The 24,698-nt window shown below is 39.5% G+C and overlaps 3 protein-coding genes across 3 annotated transcripts; all 3 read right to left on the bottom strand.

The window, feature by feature from the left end:
* Nucleotides 1–3,049: 3,049 nt before the first annotated feature.
* Nucleotides 3,050–5,721, bottom strand: LOC107469147 (uncharacterized). The gene is made up of 3 exons (XM_016088525.3): nt 4,852–5,721; nt 4,244–4,354; nt 3,050–3,642 (listed from the first exon to the last, which is right to left on the bottom strand). Exons 1-3 carry the CDS (start codon nt 5,464–5,466, stop codon nt 3,484–3,486), a joined length of 885 nt encoding a protein of 294 aa, XP_015944011.1. The 5' UTR covers nt 5,467–5,721; the 3' UTR covers nt 3,050–3,483.
* Nucleotides 5,722–14,322: 8,601 nt separating this feature from the next.
* Nucleotides 14,323–15,500, bottom strand: LOC107469040 (uncharacterized). The gene is made up of 2 exons (XM_016088432.1): nt 15,296–15,500; nt 14,323–15,215 (listed from the first exon to the last, which is right to left on the bottom strand). Exons 1-2 carry the CDS (start codon nt 15,498–15,500, stop codon nt 14,323–14,325), a joined length of 1,098 nt encoding a protein of 365 aa, XP_015943918.1.
* Nucleotides 15,501–19,435: 3,935 nt separating this feature from the next.
* LOC107469041 (uncharacterized) lies at nt 19,436–21,334 on the bottom strand. Its single transcript, XM_016088433.1, has 2 exons — nt 21,020–21,334; nt 19,436–19,981 (listed from the first exon to the last, which is right to left on the bottom strand). Exons 1-2 carry the CDS (start codon nt 21,332–21,334, stop codon nt 19,436–19,438), a joined length of 861 nt encoding a protein of 286 aa, XP_015943919.1.
* Nucleotides 21,335–24,698: the final 3,364 nt, after the last annotated feature.

The following is a 24,698-nucleotide window of genomic DNA, read 5'->3' as shown; positions in this document are numbered from 1 at the left end:
TGCAAAATTGTGAGTCCGTTGATTAAATTGCTGAGGTTGGTAGATGCCGATGATAAACCATCATTAAGAATTGTTTATGAAGGTATGATAAGGTTAGAAAATGGAATCAAAGAAATGTTCAAGCATAGTAAGACTGCATATCAACCTTACACAGAGATTATCAACTCAAAACGGGATAAACATTTGAAAAAAATCTTCATGCAGCAGCTTATTTCCTGAATCCAGCTTGCTTTTTTTATGAAAATTATAGAGAAGCACCTAATGTCATGCGAGGTTTACTTGATCTTGTTACATTTCATTGCAAGGTTAATAATTTAGATTCAGTTGAGGCAATGAAAGAAATACACTTATATAGAGATCGAGAGGAAAGCTTTGATAGGCCTGAAGCTTTTCGAGCTGCAAAAAAACTTCAACCTAGTAATAATATCTATTTGATAATAACTTATTTAGTTATTTAGTTATTTTATGTTTTTGTTTTCTTAATTTGATAACTAATACTTGAGCTATGGGATTGTAACTTGTAGATGAATGGTGGAGGTTGTTTGGTGGTTCTGCTCCATGTTTACAAAATATGGCAGTTCGCATTCTTAGCGAAGCATATGCTTCTTCAAGGTGTGAAAGAAATTGGAGTCTTTTTTATCAAATTCATACAAAAAGAAGGAATAGATTGGAGCATGATAGGCTAGTGATATTGTGTATGTTACATATAATTTACGTCTTAAATCCAGGTAATATATTTCATCCTTTCATTTCATATCATTAGATTTTGTGTAATTAATATACTAGGCTTATCATATATTGTATTTAATTTGTTAGGACGGAAAGAAAAAAAAAAGCAAAAGGTGCAATATGATCCAATCGATATTGAAAGTATTGATATGGTTGACTTTTGGGTGATGGAAGAGGTTGTTGAAAAAGAGCCTGATCTTCCAAGTAATATTGAAGACCTGCTTGGTGAGTATTATAGTTTATTGATCAGACAATAAATTACAATAGCTTTGATCTTTAATTTATTGATAATGTGTTATATTTTGTTAGATGAGATTGATGCTGATTTAGATCAAGGTGGTGGTAGTAGTAGTAGTACATTTTATGCTGCACCACTTGCTTTTTCTGGTCGAAGTAGTGAAAATGAAGGTGATAATATCAACGACGCAAATATGCAGCAAGTTATGGAGGATTTTGATGATTGATGACAAACTTGGATCATTTTGATGTTGCCATGTTATGTTTGATTGGTTGTATCGTTTTTTTACTTTTGAATTTGTATTTGAATGAGATTATAACATTTTGATTTATGTAGTACTTTTAACTTGAATGATATTTTAAAGTTTATATTAGACTATAATTATATTTTAATGTGTTTATTTATATTTATTATTTTATTATAAAACAGTTTTTTCGGTTCAACTACAGTCGAACCGGTTGAATCTATGAACCAGTGAACCAGTAGCTTTTCTTTTTCTTTGAAGCATTTGTAATCTATTTTTTAGTATGGTCATGTATCTAGTGCGATCAAATTAGCATGGATCAGACAAATCTGTGATACGGAGGCATTGGACACTGTAGAGCATGTGCAACGCTATGTCCGATGCCACATATTATGCTTGATTGGGACCATTTTATTTCTTGACAAGTCAATGTCGATGGTGAGTTGCAAGTACTTGCCCCTGTTGAAGAATTTTTTAGAAATCAGGTCTTACAGTTGGGGATCAGCATGTTTGACATATCTATATAAGTAGTTATGTCGAGCCTCGCGTTACGATACGAAAGAGATGGATGGTCCACTAGTGCTGTTGCATGTTTGGACATGGGAGCGAATATCTTGGCTAGCTCCGATTCTCGCACCCGTTCCTCTAGATGGAGTCTTTCCATTGGCACGAAGGTAAAATTTTTTCTTCGAGCATGAATTAGAATTATTATATGATGTATTACAATATTAAGTTATTATTGTTATGTTTCTAATTAGAAAGTTTAATATTTTCAGGTGGATTAACTGGAGACATTGCGAGAATCATAAAGGAATGAAAGTTGGCACAGTTTAGGCAGCTGCTGGACGATATGCAATCTGAAGCGGTAACAACTAGAAATCTAGAAATATAATAAAAATTAGTATCACTCGTTTGTAGGCATTTTGTTTCATGCACATACAATATCAAGCAAAGTAATGAAACTTATTTGTTATTTTTTTTTTGTGCAAAAGAATTTTATTAACAACTACTGTAAAGACATGCGAAATCTTGAAATAATCAACATTCTTTTTAAAAAAATTTAACTAACATTCTTTAGAAAATGATAGTCATATACTTGAGTTTGCAAACTCAACAAATTCTGATGCATATATAGCATCGAGGTCCAAAGCACGCATGAAAGATAACACATCGAAAGAATGTTGGCTTGCGGCCGTGTTTATTGAAACATGAACTTATCTATCAGTACTCTCGTTCCTTTCGTCGCTTCCTCCCAATATGTCATTGTTGACTAAGAACTCTTCTTTCCTGTCACTATTGTTTTCTTTCCAATCTATGTTGTCTCTTTCACTTAACAACGATTTGTTTGCTTCGTGGCTAATAACCAATTACTCGAACTCAATATACAACTCCAGGATCGACACACGAGCTTAATTCTGTCTATAAATCATTAACATCTCTAGCATAATGGCTTCATCAGTCACATTCATTAATTGAAATTGAAATTGTTCACACCATCGAAAACCAAAATTGATTTTAGAATAAAATTATTAAGACCAAAATCTTACTTAATCCTATAAATAAAAACCGAAATCATACAAACGCTGCCAATAAACTTTTTCCGTCAAAACTCTAAAGCTCGCTGCAGTAGTGCACGGTCAACATAACAGAGTAGCTAAAAAAGTAGAAACGGTCTAGCTCACTATTCTTCTAGCACTAATCACCCAAGCAATGAAGCAATCGTCAATAATAAAATCACTTCTAAACTCCTTATTACTATGCTACTAATCAACGTAAAGGTTAGTAAGAAGTAAGCAGTAACATACTTAAAGCACAATTTCACCAGATACACAAAGATGTATACACAAAGTGTAGATTGACCTTTTTATTAACGATGCTTCCTCAAAACAACAAAAATTGACAATGTACGTTACAGACCGAATCAAAAAGTACATACAAATTCAAACAATTCTGAGCTTTACCAGGGCACCAAATGGAGTTCAATCATTCTCCAATCTTAATTTGTTTCAAGTGATTTCTCCTCTCCTATATTAGTGGAAAGTTTGGTATAACTATTCCCAACCGGGTGGGAATGAAAAAAAAAAAAACGAGTAATCATGATTTGTGTGCCAATTAAACGCCTAAGTAATTTCAGTTGTGATGATTGATCATTTGGTATACACAGCAACAATGTAACAATGTTGTACAAAGATATGTGACTTCAAATCTTCACCATTTTCCAATTGCCACTTCTAGGATCCAAGATTTTCCTCTCCTCAGCTAAATTTAAACCTCAAATTTGGTGAACTTCCTTCTGCTTTACCTCACCCTCAGCCAAGTTAGGTGTATCTAATGTAGTTTCATGTTCTTCATTAGTTTCTCGTTTGATTTCCCACAGCTTAGTAGTCTTCCCAATTGCAAGAATTAGATCAAGTTGTTTTTGCTGTTGTTCCTACATGAGCATTCAAATACAATCAAGTCAAACTTGATGGTATATCCCACGCAGCCAAAGATAACAAGAACAATTGCCAGCATGTATGCACTACCCGTGGAAAACCCTTTTATACTGACATTCAATTAGGTTTTGCCATGTAAACAAGAACTGTTAACTGCCATACCCAACTGTCTCAAAAACAAAAAACCACTCTGATTGGATATGGAAATACCCGATAGAATGCTAATATAAGAGAATTTTGCACTGAGATTAAGTCATTAAACAAATAAAAATTTTAGCTATGCCTAGCTTTAACATTTAATCTATATTGTAATTAAGAGAAGCATTTAATCCACTGCCATTAAACTGAGTACACAAAAGTGATATCATTATAGTAACTAGGACTTTCTACATTTGTGCTAAAGTATGTTAACAATGATTCAATTAAGACACTAATATGACTCCTATATTCAAGAAAAAAATAATCTACACTACAACCGTGACATTGAAACTTATTTTGTGGTTCTCAAATATATCTGCCAGGTATGTATCATCATCATTCACTTAAACACAAAATCTTCTGTGGAAAGTTTAAATAACATACTGGAGGGATGATTACCTGCATTGCTAGTAAAACATTTTGAATTTCGCGAAGTTCCTTCTCCAACATATCTGATTGCACTGCTAGTGCTCTTGTAGCCGCAGAATTCGTCTGTGCCAAAGTTGCAGCCTGCAAGAAACAAATGAACAATTATTTTCTGTTAACCATTTTCTCTAGCAATAATCCAAAGTGTTAAATATTAACCAGTCACCAGAAATGATCATAATGAGAAAATGCTATATTTCCTGAGTCTTCCATTTTACAAGATTAAAGCTATATTGCCCTTATTTGTCAGCTAGACAGCATGACATGCTTACACCTGGAGAAATGGTTCCAACATGTTTTCAGAGTATTTCGCTCACTATAATTAATCTCATTATTATGACTTATCAGTAAATTTCTTGCCTTGCAAGTAACCTCCACACAGGAACCTAATGCGATACATCGATATTTCAATCTACAAAGATCTTCCACAAATCATAACCCAGTAACTATTATATGAGCTCATTAGATTAGCAAACAAGTTCCAATTTCTACAAATTCCTAATAACTCAAATCGAACACATTCCTTATGTGAAACAATTGCCAAACACGAGCATTCTTGATAGAAAGAACAGTATAATTACCTCAGCTATGGGATCCTTCAAATTTTGGCGAGTGACCCTAAACCTTGTCCCCAATTTCTCTATATGCCTCGACAAAACCCTAATAACAGTGGCAGAATTCCTCAATTCCTCCTCCAATTTCTCAATCCTTCCAACAAAATTCACCTTTCCCGTTCCGCCACAAACTCGATTCCATTGCCGCCTCCGAATCCACGCTCCAATCGCAATCCCACCGACCATCATGAGTACCCCACACACAGCCACCACAACCCTAACCCTAGTCTCCCCAATCGCCACCAAGAACCCCTGCTTCGCCGAACCAGCAATCACAGCAAAACCAACCCACGCAACCGCCGACGAAAGAAGGCACGCGAATTCCAGCACGGAGAGTGCCGAGTCCAAATCGAAGTCGCCAAGAAGGCGTTTTGAAACCGCGTCATCAGATTCTTGGGCTCTGATGCTAAACTGACCCGCGGGTCGGGTCGAAACCGAAGCGGTTTTGTGAATTGCGAACGAATTGAGGTACGTGACTCGGAAGCGAGTGGAAGGATTCGGAATTAGCGTGCAGTTTCTGAGTGAAGAGTTGAGAGTTGAATCTGAGAAGAGGTGATGAAGGCGGTGACGAGTGAGAATCATTTTTGCCAGCGTTTCTTGAATGTGAGGATTTTGGTGTTGGTATTTAGTAGCATTTAAACAGTGCCGTTTTGGGGTTTTGTTTTGTTTGGTAGCGATGGATTCGACGGTATGGTTTGTTTCTTCTTCCCTATAGGAAGGCTATGTGTCTGAGATTATTGCTTACAACCGCAGGGTAGCTGGAATAAGCAGTAAATCAAATTGGCAGTAATGAAGAATAAGAGCAGCTCCAGCGGAGAGCTTTTGCCAGTCTCTGTTTATGGTTCAATTATCATTAAAAATAATTTTACATTAATTTTACATCATAAATAATAAATTAGGGACTAAAGTCTTTTTTACTTTTTTTTTCCCTTCTTTTTTTTTAGTAAAAGAAAGAGATTATTTTAATTTTTATCGTGTTACTAACAAATTAATTAATTAAAATAAAATAAATTAATATGGTTATTAAATTAATCTTTTATAATAATATTATTAAAATTTATAAATTAAAAAATAATTCAATATTATAAATTAATAACATACAAAAAAAATTAGATAACTTTGTGAAACAACAATAATAAACAATTTTTTTCTAAAGATAGTAGGTTATATTTCATTAATTATATGAAAAATAAAATATAAAGATGTTCAAAAACAGGAGAGCATAATAAAATATGGAAATTTTTCAAAATAATATGAAAATATCCAAATTTCCAAGACTCCAACCATTATTTGACATGGTAAAATTCACTTAGAAAAATATAACTAGAACCAACTCTTCTCTAAAATTAAAGCATACCATAATCAATACTAATATTGTCTAATAACACCAAATATTTAAATCAATACAAATAACACAATATTATGCATTAATTAGTCTAAAATCTTATGCATTAATTAGTCTAAAATCTTATGCATTTTAAACATAAAACATTAACTTATAGTCTTATAATAACTAATAACACAATATTAATGTTTACAATACTTAAATTTCATATAAGAATAGCCATCATCCATAACTAATAACACAAAATATTAATTATGTATGATGATCGGGCCACCGGGCTGATTTCGGGTGACCCGAGCCATGGTCCAGACCCGACCCAAAATAATGACCGGGTCTATTTTTGAAACCCCTACCCAACCCTAGACCAGGTGAAATCACATCAAATTAGTCCCTAACATGTTTGGGGTGGGGCCGGGTCTTTGGGTTGGGCCGGGCCGGGCACTGCACACCCCTACTAGAATCATCGGGAGATGGAGAAAGCGGAAGAACAGGAGGATGTGGAGGGTTACTCGAGATAGAATCTGTAGAATCATCACTAGGAAAAAGATCAATATTGGGGTTAGTAAACAAAGGTGACTGAGTAGTAGGAATGGACTCAAAGGATGAGAATCGAGAAAATATGTGATGCTCCTAGAAGACAACATGACGAGATATACGAATACGTTTAGAGAGAGGATTCCAACAACGATAACCCTTGTGTTCTGTGCCATAACCAAGGAAACAACACATACGAGCCCGAGGTTCAAGTTTACTATGTTCATGAGGCTGAAGAAGAACAAAACATACATAACCAAAAACTCGAAGAGAACTATAATCTAGGGAGGTATGATAAAGACTCTCAAAGGGAGTAACATTACCAAGAACAGAAGAAGGGAGTCTATTGATAACATGAACAGCAGTAAGAACAACTTCACCCCAAGTACGCTCAGGACACGAAGAAGAAATAAGCATTGCACGGACGGAGTCAAGAATGTGATGGTGTTTGCGTTCAACTCTACCATTTTGTTGAGATGTACCAGGACAAGAAAACTCAGACAAAGTACCCTATTCTGTAAGAAAGGTTAAGAGTTTGGAATCACGGTATTCCATAGCATTATCACGTCGGAAAACCTTAATGACCTTAGAAAACTGAGTTTTAATCATAGTAGCAAAGTTGATATAGATCTGAGGTAACTCATGGCGATTAGTCATCAAATAAACCCAAGTAAAACAGGAATAATCATCAATGAAAATGACAAAGTATCGAGCTCCACCCATAGAGGCAGTGGGAATGGGGCTCCAAACATCAGAGTAAATGAGATCAAAAGGAGAGCATGCAAGAGATGAATTATTGTGAAAAGATAAAACAGGTTGTTTGGCAGCTTGGCAAGAAATGCAATCAAAAGATTCATTTGGAACCTAACCTAAAACACCCTAAGACACAAGAGGACGCAGTTTTCCTAAGGATGTGTGGGCAAGACTTTGATGTCATAAGTGAAGGGTAGAGGGAGAAGAAGCAGCACGAAGATTTAGTACAGGAGGAATATGAAGATTCTCGAGTTCAAACAACCTTCCGACCTTACGTCCATTCCTGATGATTTGTCTCGTCCGAGGATCCTGTACACGACAACCAGAAACGGAAAAAGTGACCTCAAAACCCAGATCAACAAGTTGACCAACAGAAATAAGATTAAAGTTTAATTTGGGAATATAATAAGTATCAGGAAGATTAAGAGTTGACTGGGATATAAAACCCTTGTGTGTTGCGTGCAAGAGGGAGACATTTGCAGTATTGACAGAAGGTCTATTTGTAGTGGTAGACATGGACAAGAAAATATTACGCAATGGAGACCTGTGCTTAAAGAAACCCAAGTCAAAGTACCATTTAGAATTACCTGGAAGGGTTGAAAAAGCAGCAGGGGTATTACCAGAAACGGAGAGAAGACGCTGAATAAGAGATGCAATATGAGATAGAGAGATAGGAGACGGGTTGGGTGGATCAGGACGTGGTGGGCGAGTAGGACAGACGGTAATTAAATGTCCCGAGAGCTTGCAGTAACGGCAGAACAGCTGTGAACAATGGTAGCTAATATGACCTTTTTGGTGGCATGTGCGACATTCAACAGAAGGACAGTCGGGGAAGAGGTTCCCAGAACGAGTATAGTTTCGACAGAATTTACCCTTTCTGTCTATGGCAGCAAAAATATCTGGCTTTTCCATGAGAGTAGTCACAAAGATCAAAGAGAGGAGAAAAAACGGCAATTTTGGAGCAGAAAATGAGAAATCAGAGTGCAGAATTGGAAAGAGCTCACCAAAAAACCTTAGGGAGGGCCCCACTATCTACCACGTCAGCGGCCACGTCAGATGCCACATCAGCTAAGAGCAACACGTGGCAATGTTGGAAGGAAACACGTCAGCGACACGTGGCAACGTATGGATGGAGGAAGAAACTCGCGGGTCAGCCAACCGGACCGGGTCGGGTCGAGATGCAGGTCGTTGGGTCGTCGTGAAAGGGTTGTAGCGCGGCACGTGGGTGGCTGCGGACCGTTCGATTGAAGACCCAATCTGACGGCTCAAGATGAATCTGGAGAGGAGCTGAACCTGGTGGCAGCAGTGTCTTCAGGCGGCACGTGGAGGCGTGTCCGGTGGTAGATGGCGGCAATTTTGGTTGCGTTGGAATCACGACGACAAGACGAACACGGTGGTAACGGAGGTGACGAACCAAAGCGTCGAAAAGGGAACGAAAAATGAGGCCAAAAAACACTTGCCGAAAAAAAAACAACGGGGCTATGAACGAATTCTCATGGAGAAAAAAAAAGGAACATAAGCTCTTGATACCATGTTAGAAATAAGAGACCAAACTAAAAAAAGTGTTTTGTGTATTATTCAGTCTGATCAAAAAGTACAATATACAAGGAGTATTTATAGGTGTTAAATGAATGAAAGCAATAAAGGCATAGAATCCTACAATTAATATACATATATGCTATATAAGTATAAACGATACTAATTGATCTAAATTGATTCTAACGATTCTCTAACAATCAAGATGGGAAATATTTCTCCTCTAATTGGGTCCAGGGGAGATATCAGAACCAACTGCCGAAAGATTAATGCTTATTACTGAGACATTATTGATTTTTTATTGCCGTATAAAGCTACTTGTGAAGACTGCACTTGCTTTGTTCTTGCGTTTCTAATTTTCTATTGATACTCTTATTCCTTTTCATATATTTTTTTCTTTTTTCTTGTGACATGATGAAGCAACTACCCTTGTTGCGCTGTTGGAGAAACATGTGTGTCGGCTATCCAGTAATCATATATCTACTTTTAAAGAAATTATTATCTTTTTCACTCTACCGCCAATCAAATTGTGAGCAATATAACTAAACAACCTTATTATTAGATGACTAATTATTCTTTTCAGACTTTAAAAAAATTGAAATTGAACTACAGAAAAACCAGAAATAAGATTTTTATAGTGTTTCAAAAAGAAACGCATTTAGAGGAGATAAGAGAGAAGAGTAGGCCACTGATAAACCAATTTTCGTAGCTATTTTTTCTACCTTTCCTTTTCTGAAATTGCAGCATATATAGGTAGTGTATTTTTACTTGTTTGGTAGTTGCAATGTTGTTTTTGTGCTTTTTTTTCTGATTTGTATGGGTGTACTATTCAACCATGATTCACCCTTTCGGAAATTATTATTCTTATGGAAAAGTAGTTAGTGTTTTGGGAGAATATTGGAGGATGGGGGGATTTACCGGGTGGTGGAACTGCCGGTCAACACGCAGGGGCGTGGTGACCCTGCTACGGTGCAACGTGTCCCACCACGCAGGGGCGAGATGACGGGGCCGGAATGCAACGTGTCACACCACGCAGGGGCGAGATGACGTGGCCGACATGCAGCGACTGGCACCACGCAGGGGCGTGGTGGAGCTGGCGTGGCAGAGTCCCGATGCACCACGGGGGGCATGCTGAAGCTGCTGGCATGCAGGGGACATGTCTCACCCCGGTAAATAGCATGCAGGGCATTCAAGCTCTATATAAACGGAAGCCTTAGCTTTGTTACAATGAGATAGAGAGTGTTAGTGAGGGAAAGGAGAGCTTGGTCTCTTGCTCCATATAAACAGAAGCATTCTTCCAAGGAGGGCTGGCTGCTGCTTCACCACCGTGGAGAAAGGGTGAAAAAAATAGGAAGGAAAAAAATATATTATTTTATTTTTATTTTAAAGAATGGTTCGTGATTATAAATCTCCAGAGGAACATGTTATAAATTATTTGGATCATCCAATCTATGTAAGTTGCTAAATTATAAGGTCGGAAGGATAATATAATTTTATTGTGTATTTTTATTTCTGTTTTTTATGTTATTTAATTTGTTTAAATATAACTTTTTTTGTTAATTTTAAATTAATTTGCTGTTATAAAAATATTAAAAAATTTAATTTCCCTGTTATTTAATTTAATTTTAAATATTAACTTTTTTTGTGTATAACTATTTATTATACAATAATTTTTTATACGACAAACTAAAAATTTTTTAAAAAAATATATTTTTTTACGATAAAAATATAAAAATAATACTATAATAAAATAAATAAATAATATATACATTCTATAAATAAATGTTGAACATATTCAAAAGTTTAATACATAATTGTTAAAGTAATAAATAAATAAATAAATATTAAAAAAATATATATAGCTTGTTATTAATAATGTTAGAGAAATAAATAAATGTCGATGCACGAAAAAAAATTATTTTAGCTATGGTAATGCACTTGTAACTATTGAAATAAATAAATATGTAAATATTATTATTAATTGAAGTGATCACATACATTTTATAAATCCATTTATTAATGTTTGTTTATTAATAAATGAATATTTATAGGTAATATAACAAATATAATTTTGTTGATGCAGCCCAACAGAAATTTGTTGGTGCGTAAACTGGATCCGCCACAGAGTTGGAATCCGAGGGTTGAAAACTACTTACGTGCCACCGGATTCTACCACGTATCTAGGATTGGGATGATAAGAGGATCTCACCCGTTGTTAGCTGCTCTGGTTGAAAGGTGGAGGCCGGAGACTCACACTTTTGTGTTGCCGGTGGGTGAGGTTACGGTGACATTGGAGGATGTCGCACATATATTTGGCTTACCAATTGATGGAGAGCCCGTGAGTGGATGGACTGACAGTAGTAGTGATTTCGTTCAGAGTCAGAGCATGGCAATATTCGGTCGTCAACCGGTGCTCAGTCGTAATTCAAAATCCTATATAAAGGTCGGTTGGGTTCGAAGTGTCAGAGATGAGGAGATACGTGAGATGTCAGATTTTCTGTCTGTTAGGGTCGACCCTATTCACAGATAAGTCGACCGCATATGCCCATGCGAAGTATCTACCATTACTTCGCGATTTCGAGCGGATCCATACTTATAGTTGGGGTTCAGCATGTCTCGCTCATCTTTACAGAGCACTATGCCGTGCATCACGATATGATACGAAGGAGATGGATGGTCCTCTTAACCTGTTGTTTGTTTGGGCATGGGAGCGAATGCCGTGTATTTCGCCCGTACCGAGGCATATCCTTCCACCTGCAGAGATACCAGTTGCCATGAGGTAAATATTTATGGTTCTTGTCGGAGAATATATTCATTATGCATGTTTCAGTTACGGTTACTGACATAAATTTTTTCACTGTATCATGTTTCAGGTGGAGTCATGCGGAACGGAGTACAGCGTGGTTAGAGAAGACTGTTGTGACATTTAGGCATGATATAGACTACATGCAGGAGGTAAATATTTATGGTTTTAATGAATCCTAGATCCAAACATTAATGTTAGGGTTCTGACATTCGAATTATCTGTGGCAGTTTGAGTGGTGGCCGTACCAAGGAATGATCATTCCCGGCGAGTTACATAGACATCTTGATGTGTGTGATATCGTTGCTCCGTTGTTGTCGTTTGAGTGTATCGAGTGGCACCCTGCGGACCGAGTGATGCGTCAGTTTGGGTTCACACAACCCCCACCGCGAATACCAAGGGACATTCCACTGGAGCAGCATTGCATGGCTCTTCGCGGAGTGCAGCTTTATGACTGGACAGTTTTGCTTGGGGAGTGGATAGCAGAGTGGGGCAACAGGCGAAACACTCGAATGCGGGATCTACACCCCCTTCCGACATGGGACTTCATACCGACCTCTGAGTATCGGGATTGGTACGTGCACTCATTCGGACATATGCTGAGATTGTCGGCGTATGTTCCTCAGGCACATGCACCTCAGCCACCTGAGCCACCTGCACCTCAGCCACCTGAGCCACCTCAGCCACCTCAGCATGTAGTGTTTGAGCCGGTTCCTTATTATGTACCACAGCCACCTCAGCCACAGGACCAGAGTGCGTCCAGCCACCACTCTCATCACTCTCAGCACAGCCACCATTCGCAGCACTCTCAGCCAGTACTGACGATTCCAGTCGGTCATGATTGGTTTGACTTCTCCATCGGCGGTCACGGAGATCAACAACTACAGAATTGGGCCAATGCTAGTTTGGGTGGTTGGTCAGATTTTAGTGCTATGCATTCACCGTCAGCCGCAGCTGATCCACGTAGGGCATCAGTTGGTATGAGCCATGGTTTGCAGCATCCTGCTTCCGACCACACGTCGGATGGTGCATCGTGTGATAGTGGATTCCTTCGTCGGACATACACACTTGTTGACGAGTACAACCCCGGTGCATCCGCTCCAGCAGAGGCAGGTGGGTCGGCACTTCCAGCAGAGGCGGGTGGGTCGGCACCTCGGGTAGAGACAGGTATGGGTGACTCAGTTGCAGGTCACCCATATGACCTTCGGACGGAGCGACATCCACCTGATAGGTATACTCCGTCAAAGCCAGGTCTGAGCATGATGGATAAGGCACTGAACTGGATGGGTCGTAAGAAGTGAGCATTGGGTTGGGTTTTTAAGATTTCATACTATGTTTCAATGTAATTTAATGTTCTGTATGTTGGTCGATGTTATTTGTAGTTAAAATATGTATATTTGCTTCAGTAAGGCAGTAAATGTTAACATTATCATGTTCTTAACCATCAATGGATAATCTCAAATTTAAAAATACAAACACGACTTAGACAAAAAAGAAAATCTATTATAAAAATGCAAATTCAAAAATACAAATACAACGAAAATAAAAGTCATTCCCCCCCCCCACTCGATCCAGCACGCTGAGGACATCGACTCCGACTATGTCCCTGAGCACCACAGAGACGGCATATCCAAGGACCACACATGTCGCGTGAGTCCATTTTGTTCAAGTATCTGGTCAATTTTGGGCGACCTTTTGACGTTCGCCTCAAGGCGGGATTAGCGACCAATGTGGGTCCCTCATACGCAGGCCATGTCTCGGCATCACCTAACGGTGAGAACTCGAATTTATATACCTTACGGACCTCTGTCATCTTGTACACGTCATGCACATACACGTGCCAATCGATTCGCTGGTTAGCACAGCAAGCAATAACATGACGATATGGTATTCGTTCTACCTGAAACTGCCCACAGTCACACGTACGTCGTGCAAGATCAACGACTAACACCTTTCCGCTAGTCATTTCGCGCACCTCAAATACTTCATTCCGTCTGTCAAAACGGTGCACAACTATATTCCCAGCCTGTAGCATACTTGCCTCTATCCGCTGCTGTGCGAATACGGAATAAGTATATCCCGCACGTTTGCGTTCGTAAGACTCAGCACTCTTCCGCGTAAAAATTTCATTTAACCGATAATATGTTGCTCGAACTAGTGCCAACACAGGTAGATTACGGGCACCCTTCAACATTGAGTTAATGCACTCGACAAGGTTCGCCGTCATATGGCCCCATCGATGTCCCTCGTCGAATGCCAATACCCAATGTCTAAGTCCAATGGCATCGCACCACCTGGCATATGCCTCGCCTCGCTCTTCCAACCTCTTATAGTTGATGTTATACTCCTCCACCGTTCTTGAATACCCAATATTGACCACAAGCTTCTGCAAGTGAGGGACTTTGAATGCGCGTAGGAAGTTGCTGCCGATGTGCCTTATACAAAACATCCACCATGCTCTTGGAGGTTACCAGTCACCTCCGGAACGATTTACCGCTACCCGAATTGACTCATGCTGGTCCGAGATCATACCCACACCATCTTTTCTGACAACATGCATTCGCAGATTCCTTAGGAAGAAGTGCCACGCATCAGCTGTCTCCCCTTCCACTAAGGCAAAAGCAATAGGCACAATGTTCTGGTTCCCATCCTGTGCAACAGCGACCAAAAGTGTACCTTTGTACTTTCCATATAGGTGTGTTCCGTCAACCTGAACTAGGGGTTTGCAATGCCTGAATGCCCTAACGCATGGATTGAAACTCCAAAATACGCGATGAAGTATTTTTACCCCTTGCGCCTCTTCATTCCCATTGTAGAGTGGGCGTGTTTCTATCTGGACAACTGACCCAGGAATCTTCTGAACCATAACCGAGAGCCACCACGGCAAGGCTTGGTAACTCTCCTCCCAATCACTGAAAACTTTCGCTATGGACTTCTGTTTTGCCAACCAAGCCTTTCGGTAACTGATGGTATAGTTGAACCTTGACTGGACTTCGGCTATTATAGTTTTCACCTTTATGGACGGGTCAGTCTCGACCAATGACCTTATAGCCTCAGCAACTGTGTCCGAGTCCAACTTGGAATGATCCTGTGAAATCACTCCAGCTGTGCACGTGTGCCTACCGTTGTATCTGCGTATCTCCCAACAACCTTTTTTCCGTATCAAGCTGGCTCGGATAAGCCAGTCGCACCCACGCCCATACATCTTGCATTTTGCATAGAACGTTTGTGGCTCAGACTCATACATGTCGTAGTCAACTCCTCTAGCGATAGTGTAACTTCTAATTGTTGCCACGACCGACTTTCTAGAACTGTATTCCACTCCAATCCGGAACTCTCCGTCCTCGGGATCAGCAACGCCTACAGAAAGTGCCCATCATCGTTTACTAATCAATCCAAAGTATATATTAAAGATAACATATTATTCGGTCATCACGTACCTATGTTTGAATATTCCAGAAACTTCGGTGCATGCATGGCGTCGAGATCCAACTCACGTATAAAAGGTGGCACGTTCATCGGTTGACTGATCGATGGGTGAACCACTACATTATCAGCTGCTGTCTCAACTCCCACATCACTATCCTCGTCTTCATCGCCGGCTTCATAAGTAGCTTCGAAGTCTTCTTCGCTGTCACTATTCATTCCCTCGTACACTGCTGCTCTATCATCCTCCACCTCTAAGTTATTTTAAATCCCTTCCGCCTCTACGGTTTCAAACTCAACATACAGCTCAATATGTGGCTGTCGCATCTGAGTCTGCCGGTGAATTTGAAACATATTATGCATAGTCACTTCGTCAGTGATTGGCATGGTATCAAACTGTATTAGACCACCAAAAACTACAACCGAATTCCGGTACAAAATTTTGCTCACTCTCATTAACATACCGTTCTCCATGCTTTGACAGAGACCATTCTGAAGTTCCATAAACGTCATAGTGCATGGAACCATAAACAAAAACGGATTCTGGCACACAAACCTCACTCCCTCATGGGTATTACGTATTATCTCACCGTCGCGATACACTACCAAGTTTGCAGTACCCTCTATTACACCAGAAACACACTCAAAGAACACTCACACACTTCCTCAAAATGAAAATGAAGTCGTGCACTGCCTTATATAGAGGGTAGCATTCACTACGCCCCCACGTTTTGATTGCCTCAGGCGAATCACGTACTGCCACGTGTCATCACGCCCCCACGTGCCACGTCATCACGCCCCCACATGATGCACACGTCATCAACACGCCCCCACGTGGTGCTTGTGTGGCTAATTTGTGCTCCACCACGTCATCATAACGCTCCCACGTGATGCCTACGTTGCAATCATCACGCCCCCACGTAGTGCCAGCATAGCCAAATCCTGGTCCGCCACATCATCATCACGCCCCCACGTGATGCCTGCGTGGCTTGTTCTTGCTCCGCCACATCATCATCACGCCCCCACGTGATGAGTTAGCACGCCCCCACGTTTTGCCACCGTGTCTCACTCATCCTGCGCCACATCATCTCACCTGACACTCCCCGCAGCCACCACGCCCCTGCGTGTTGAACATACATCCACCATCGGGTAAAACACGCTATTCCTCCATTTCTAACCAAAACACCAATTTACTTCTCATATTAAAATTTATGAGCCTCACCGTTTGTCTTTTATTTTTATCCTCATGAATGGTACTAGAATGTTGTGATTTCAATTCCTTTCTCTCCAAGTTTGTGCAACAACTATTCTTTTCCTTGTTATGGTATTACCTTTAGCACATATTGGTAGCGTTTGTTTGCAAGACTGAGACAGAGAGACAGAGACCAAGAGACAGAGACAGAAATAAGTATAGTATTGTGTTTGGTGTGATGGTGTACAAGACTGAGTTATGTCCCAGTATCGTGTTTGGTTTGAAGTAAAAGTTGAAGACTAAATTTGGAAACTTACTAACATGCCCTTTAATATCAGCAAAGAACCCTAACCCCCCACCTCCCCCCAAAAACGATTTCATTTTCGATAGTGGCCAACCCTCACCCCCTTTCTCCTGGTAGCCACCGTTCCTGCTCTCCTCTGCGGGCAACTGAGGCTGGATCCGGAGCCCCCGCCGCTTGGACCCCATGTTTTCACCGGTGTTGCGTCCGATCGACGACGGCCCGTGGGGAGTGTTGCGGGGTTCGGCTGGGTGGACCCGGAAGCGTCAATTGTTTTGATGCCGAATAGAAATTTGAGGGTGTGCGTCGCGACGGAGCCGTAGCTGTGCCCAAGGTCGTCGCCGTTTGTGAGGACCTTTTGCTTGCATTCCTGTCTTTTATGTTTTGCTCGTTTCTCAGAAACGTTAACTACTTGATATTTAATTTCGGCTTCTCTATTCAGACCTGTCAACAATTTGCCGAAAATAGGATAGAATTTAGAAATTGAATTATTGAGTGAACGCATTTCTCAGGAGTTGCTGTGAAAACTTGCTCAGATATGTCTTCCAATGGTATTTCGTGTATGTATGTTAGACTGTGAAATTGGATTTCTGCTGGCGAATATTATCTCTGCTGAGAGGAGAAGTGAGGTTAATTAAACAGGTACATGTTCCAGTAAGTATGAAAAAATTAACCTTTTATCAGTTAAATAACCTGTTAAATTTGAGTTATTAATTTATTTGTCCACTTAACCATCTTCCTGGTTTAATCACTCATCATACAGTGTTGATGTGTAGTCAAATTTTTTTATTTGAACTTTGCCAAATGAGAGGTGACACAGTTAACAATTGAAAGTTATTGTAGAATTTTGCTTGTAATTCTTTGTGACATGTTTGCAACAAAAGTAGCTGTTAGCCCGTTTTGCTGTAGTTGAAAGATCCTCGTAAGATGTATCATGTACTTGGTTCTGTTAGTTCATGTAATTGTCTTGCAATTTAATGCAATTTAGAGTAGGGACTGTTCTGTGACCATACTTTACTGCTAAGTGTAGTAGCAAGTAATTTACCTAGATAATGCACTAGGCACACTGCATGCCTTGAATTTTTGTATGTATTAGAATTACAAAATTTGTGGTTTCAATGAGTTTGTCCCTTTTGCTTCGTAGCAATTGTTCGTAGTGCAGTTGTTAGCAAGAGCCTTTTTGTGTGTGCCTGTGTATTAATTTGTTGTTGTATATGGTTGGGAGTGTTTATGCAAACTATCTTGTAGAAACTGTATAGACATTGTAATTGCGCAAAGTGAAAATGTTTTGGTGACTAATAATAGACCCTCCTACAAAGGATTTGTTCCTGTCTTGTTACATGATGGTGATTGTAAGTGGTTGACCGTATTGAATGTTGTTATAATGTAACCAGCTGTTTCTGAATGGTGATTCAGTTAACAATTTCTGAATCAGTGGAACCTGGCATACAGGTATACAGTAGCGTTGATGATATAGTATGTGTGGATGCTGAAACTGTGCTAAGAAACGTTGTTGCTGTTTTTTAAAAAAATCATAAGAACTGGTACAGAGACATGATATTGCAACCAAAAAATTTGTGTTACAATTCTGCATGTGTTTCATTTGAATCATCATTGGTTGTTTCATATGTGAGTCGTCTGCTTCTGTTATATGTTGTGTGAAGTACATTAAAATTGTTTCAGTTACTGTTAAATGTGTAGGGTGGTTAGTAATGGCTTCCTCAAGTCGTAGATCAACAAGTGGTACGTACGGCAGCGGGAACATAACGGGAGACCGGTTTTGTGATTGTGGGTTACGAGCACCGTTACAAGTTTCAAATAGCGTGGCCAACCGGGGAAGAAAGTACTACGCGTGTCCAAACAGGCGATGTGGATGGTTTAGATGGGCAGGCCCAAATGTCAAGCCTTCTGACTCCGAAGATGATCGATCTTCTCAGCCTAACTTTGATTTTAAGCCGAGCGAACGAGTGGAAAGACTTAATGCTAAAGTTGTGTTTCTGAAGTTTCTAATGTGCGTTCAACTTCTTGTTTCCCTTTTTTGTATTGTGTTGATCATTGTAGTGTTGTGTAAGTTGTAGTATGGCCTTCGAAGTCAAATAGGAAATTCAGAAATTGTAATAAATATAGCACATACTTGGTATAAAAGATGGAAGGAATTCATATTTTGAACCAACATTGTGTCAAGCCCATTTTTGCCTGTGAGAGAAATTTCACCTCTCTTTGTATAAGTGGATATGTATTTTGACAATCATAATGTAGTTCTGAGGAAGGCATTTGGCTGCCAAATGTATAAACATTTTGCTTATGCGTGAGATGGATAACACTATTTCTATTGAAAAGAAATAAAACAGATTTTCTAGACTCACTAGGATGTAATCGTTGTAAGTTAAATCGTAGTACAAATTAATGTGCATGGAAAATGGAGGAACTTGTTAAGCTTGATAATCACCCACCATGGTATTCATCCAAAAAAGAGCAAAACAAAGGAAATTACATAGTTAAGGAACGATAACATAGCAACACACAAAAGGGTACCAAACTGTGACCGTGTTACACATGACAATGTTCTTAAATCCTAAGACCTAAGACTCAAAAAGTTAACACCCTTAACCATGGTTAATACCAGAATACATTGTTAATAAACTTAACTAGTCTTGTACTTCATATAATGGAATGCACAAGCGCAATCATTTGTGAATCTGACAAGCCCCAGAAATGTGCATACACATTAGGACTCTCGGCAAACTTCAGAATCGCCCTGACGACCTCGTCATCACTGAATCCAAGCTGTGTGAGCTTCTCACCAACCTTCCACTTCTCGTTCACACCAACAATGGCATCTGCTATCAGCTGGGCATTCTTGCGCTGGTCAGCCGATGATTGCTGAATCTGGTCAGCCATCCTCTCCAGTACATCAACTTGTTTTCTCTTCCTCCCGCATAGCCTTGTGCTTCCGGCGGTCGCCCCAGCCTCAGAATGTGATGCTTGTCCTTGCGTTGCTGCAAATCCCTCTTGGTCTGGAGGTGGAGACATCTTAGACTGATCAAAGCCAGCAGCGGTGTCGTCGGTCTCCTCGTTAACCTGCTCCTCCGCATCGAAGCCACTTACGGCCCCGGCTCCCATGGCTCTATCCCTGCCAAAGATACCTTCCAGCCGGTGAAACAAAGGAAATGGCTTGCCAGGAGTGTAGAACTTGGTAGGATGTGCCTGCGAAACATGTACACCGAAATTAGTAATGTTTAGGAAATAACACAATTACAAATAATCAAACTCGTGAAACCATACATGCGTAGTAATAACGAATCTAAATTAGTTGTCATTTGGGGTTAAATACATGAGTAGCTTATGAACCGGATGCAAAATCAAAGTGCTAAAAATGGTTACGCACAAAAGTGGCACAATGCATAAATAGCGTCCAAAAGGAAACATGAAAGGAAGAGGTTAAGGTATGGGGACGTGATATTGTTTCGAAATAAAAGGCTAATTAGTCACTTTGCAACGAGTCTTTTCATAACCTTATTAAGAAGAAAAACTGGTAAACATTTTTCTTTTACAAGTGGCTCATTAGTCACTATGCAACAAGTCTTTTCATAACCTTATTAAGAAGAAAAACTGGTAAACATTTTTCTTTTACAAGTGGCTCATTAGTCACTATGCAACAAGTCTTTTCATAACCTTATTAAGAAGCAAAAGTCAAACATTTTTCTTCTACAAGTGGCTAATTACTCACTATTCAGCAAGTCTTTTGAAAACCTTGTTAACAAGTAAAACTGAAACATTTTTCTTTTACAAGTGGCTAATTACTCACCATGCAACAAGTCTTTTGATAACCTTTTTAAGAACTAAAACTCAAACATTTTTCTGTTACAAGTGGCTGATATGTCACAGTGCAACAATACCTGAATAGTTAATCCTATTAGCTTAGTTCGTTAATTTCATTGCCATATCTCGGGATCAAAGAAAACAAACTAATTAGGGTGAACCAACAACATAATATACTTTTATAAAGTGTCATATATGTGTAATATTCATTACTATTTGGCAGAAGGTGATTGGGTTTGAATTGAATGGATTATATTTTGATGGAAGAAGTACGAAATGAAAATCTTAAAACGGATATTAGCATTTTTTTGATTAAATTATAACCAAGCATGAATGATTAAATTATAACCCCCTGGTCAAACAGTTATACTAAATTAACACAAAAATGGCAACCACCCAACGGAATTCCTAAAACACACGCACCTTCAACCAGGCATCAAGGACGTCTTTGCTGTCAACCTCTACACATTCTTTCTCGTTGTTCCATCCGAATCCGCTACAAGCAAGCATATCAGCGGCGTACTGGTACTTCTCCTTGAGCCGCTTGTGCTTATTCTTGCAATGCTTCGCGGTCAGTGTACAACCAGGGAAAGCCTCCAACATCTTCAAAGCCAGCTTCTCGAATGTTCCCGGTTTAAACTGCCCACAGTCAGCCCTCTGACCGTCAACGACAAACTCCTCCATGAAGCCAACAAAGGCCAGTGCCTCTTCATCACTCCACATTCGCTTGTTCTCCATTTCTTGCTTCCAAGATTAAGCTAATTAAAACCCTACATTAATAAGTTAAGTTAGAATAACATGTATTTTGCAAAGGTAATAAAATATGCTATCAAACCACACAAACGGATTACCAAAGACTTAGACATATCCAAAAATTAGTAAAACTGGTCTATGCCATAAGAAATGAAATCAGGAAAAAATACACAAGTAGTTCAATTATTACAACACTGGTCGTTGCCACGACAAACAGAAATAAAACAGCAAACAACAGCACAAACACACAGTAGCCGAAAATTAAAGAATGTGCTTTTACAATGTCTCAACACTCTACTATTCATACAAATTCACTTGCCGTCCTTACAACATCCCTAAAACACACAACGCTACTCCGTACGACTTGCACGCCACTCTTCATACATCTCATGTGCTATGTTGTCACGCCAGTGACTCCACTCGTTCATGTTTTCGACCACATCGATCATTCCATGCTGTTCCTCGTCTCCATCGGGCGTAAATTCATCCAAAATGCTACCTTCCTCCTCCGGGTCCATTTCCATACTCTTTCGAATGAAATTTTGCAGCAAACAACAGGCAATAATTATTTGAAATTGCGTCTTTACGGGATAAAAGCTAGGGCTCCTTAAGATAGACCAGCGCTTCTTCAGCAAACCAAAGCATCGCTCAATGATATTCCTTGCAGACGAGTGTACTCGGTTAAAATATTCTTGGTAGTTGCGCGGTGCACGTGCTCCCTGGGCCCACTCTCTTACATGATATCGAGTCCCTCTATACGGTGCAAGAAACCCCAGACCATTTGTGTAGCCAGCATCAACTAAATAGTAATTTCCTATGCACAAATAACGCAAATAACGTAAGAGGATAGCTATCATGAACTCAATCTAGTTGTATATACTTAACTCTAGACATGGCAGAATTACCTTGGGGTATCTTAAGACTATTACGACGAGTTATTGCATCGCGAAGTACTCGTGAATCAGATGCCGAACCCTCCCATCCACTGAGTACGTACACAAAACCCATCTCCCGGTTACACACTCCTAACATGTTGGTGCATATTTTAGCCTTTCTTGTGCGGTACCTTGCCTTCTCAGACTCCGGGACTGTCACCTCTATGTAAGTGCCATCTAATGCTCCCAAGCAATCCTACCATCCATAGAAAGCTATCATATTCAGATAGAGAATCCATCAGATAAACATCAATCACACAGAACATCGAATAAGGTCTACCTTAAACCTTCGCCATGTCGGGTCAACACAGTCCTCGGCAACTGGTGTAGCCTTCGCGAACAACATCCCTTGAATCCGTATTACAGCCTTCAAAACTTTATTAAAATACTTGCTAACTGTCTCGCCGGACCTACAAAATCTAACCTGTAGACTACGGTTTTTTCTTGTGATGCGCTAAGATAATTAAAAAGGTCGCAACCTGCTCCGGCAGGCTTACATGACTATCCTCTGTAAGTCCTCCCTGAACTTGCAGCAACTCACACAAGTTAGCAAAGGCATTTGTGTTCATTCTCAACTCCCAGATACAATTCCTATCACCCTCACCAACAATACGCTCTAAGGCCTCACGTCTAATTCTACTATTCATTCTTCCCCCTAACGATAGTCGGCCACTAGTTCTACCCCTAAAGTAAACAAACAGCGTAAGCACAAAGAACAACATTCTTTCTTCATGGTTGGATCTCGTCTCTTCATAAAAAGACACGCATCGCTTAATAATTTCCGACCGATCCATTTCTTCCTAGCAAAATCGTTTCATAAAAAAAAAGGCATAAACTTTCCAAACAACTCTTAATAAATCCCAAACAGGGAATGGCTGCTCAATAATAAAATATTTCTATGCGCAAATTTTAAGGTCTCAGGGAAAATAAAATAGAAAGTAAAACATTGTTTACACTCTTAAACTAACTATAAACTACCAACAATACAATTAATCACGTAATTTGCATGCACATTCAACTGTGAGTAATATTACCATACATTCATGCTCAAAATTATCTATTACACATGAACGGTAGCTAACATACTTACTAAAAATCCTTTCAGGTCAAAATATTAGAGAAATTGGCATACATTTTGATTATTTACTATCATTTAAAAATAGAAACAAAACTAAACTCATGATGCAGAACCTGACCTAGGGTAGATAGTCTCTTAAACTAGTTAATCAGCTTAAAACAACGAAATAGAGAGGGAAAAGTACAAGAGGATATACAAAATTATCAATTGCAAGAATAAAAGTAGTGTTCCTCTATACATAACTAATTACACAACTTCAGAATTTTCCTTACCATTTATTTATTAATCACGTGCTTTCTTCCTAACAAATGGTTACCATACATTTTTATTAACTTCAAGAATATGAAAGACAAAACTTTACAGGGAGTATGCAGTTTGGGCATTGGAATTTTTACGAAAAGCATGGTTGACAACAAAGCAATGACAGCTTCTCAATTAGGATTCCGTCATTCATTTCATTTCTTCCCTAACTACAAACATAGCATCAAATTCACAAAAAATAAACACATCACAACCATGGACACAACTTCATACATTGTCAGTTGTCACGAACTATGAAAACCTAATTACAACATAAAAAATGGATTCTATTTGTCATATACAACGTGCACTGTGTTTCAATTGCATTCATGAATTAGATAAACACTGAACACATGCATAAATTTGAATTGACCGTGCAATTTGTGGTGGTTAACCTTCTACACAGCTTGTTTCAATGAATAATCCTCTTTGTTCAATTCTTACTATGCCTTTTTCAGGACCCCTAAACAGTAAATAAATCATTCAATCCACTTCAACCTTCTTCTCCCACTTCCCAAACCCAGTAAACCACAAACAGAGCATAAGCCACAAAATGATTCACAACCGAACCCCTTCATACGAACTGGATAACACACCAATTGAAGACACCACAACCCAGATCAAAGAAAACGAGCTTAACTAACCTGGATACACGAAGCTGTGCTCGCAACAACTCCCAGATGGCCTCCACACCGACACCGAAGCTTCCCTCCAGTAGCTTCGTCGGATCACCAAATCTATGAGGAAGCAACAACACATCACCAAAATGGGACGTGGGAAGTGCCAACGGCTTACCTTCAAGTTCTTCGTCCGGCGCGGTGGCTTCTCCTTTCACTCTGGACGCCGATCAGCACCTCCTTCAAGCAAGAAAGAGAAGATGTCCTCGAGTGGCTGGCAATATACTCGAGCCCTAATTTGAGATTTGCAAAGGGTAATGTTGGCATTACATAATTACATTAGGGGTATTTTAGTGATAAAAGAATTGGTTGAAGTTCTGTCTCTGTCCTAGTCTCTAGTGTCCCCAAATTTTTGAAGC

This window comes from Arachis duranensis, chromosome 10 (assembly GCF_000817695.3).
Source record: "Arachis duranensis cultivar V14167 chromosome 10, aradu.V14167.gnm2.J7QH, whole genome shotgun sequence".
In the NCBI taxonomy this organism is placed as follows: domain Eukaryota; kingdom Viridiplantae; phylum Streptophyta; class Magnoliopsida; order Fabales; family Fabaceae; genus Arachis; species Arachis duranensis.
The sequence above is the reverse complement of the archived record's forward strand: the minus strand, read 5'-3'. Positions and strand labels throughout refer to the sequence as shown.

Excerpts from the sequence above, each read along its gene's own strand:
- LOC107469041 (XM_016088433.1), bottom strand. The coding sequence starts at position 21,334 with ATGGAGAACAAGCGAATGTGGAGTGATGAAGAGGCACTGGCCTTTGTT. Across the intron at positions 19,982-21,019 it reads TCCTTGATGCCTGGTTGAAG|GCACATCCTACCAAGTTCTA; the intron begins GTGCGTGTGTTT and ends CATGTTTCGCAG.
- LOC107469147 (XM_016088525.3), bottom strand. The coding sequence starts at position 5,466 with ATGATTCTCACTCGTCACCGCCTTCATCACCTCTTCTCAGATTCAACT. Across the intron at positions 4,355-4,851 it reads TGAAGGATCCCATAGCTGAG|GCTGCAACTTTGGCACAGAC; the intron begins GTAATTATACTG and ends TGTTTCTTGCAG. Across the intron at positions 3,643-4,243 it reads ATGTTTTACTAGCAATGCAG|GAACAACAGCAAAAACAACT; the intron begins GTAATCATCCCT and ends ATGCTCATGTAG.
- LOC107469040 (XM_016088432.1), bottom strand. The coding sequence starts at position 15,500 with ATGAATAGTGACAGCGAAGAAGACTTCGAAGCTACTTATGAAGCCGGC. Across the intron at positions 15,216-15,295 it reads TCTGGAATATTCAAACATAG|GCGTTGCTGATCCCGAGGAC; the intron begins GTACGTGATGAC and ends CACTTTCTGTAG.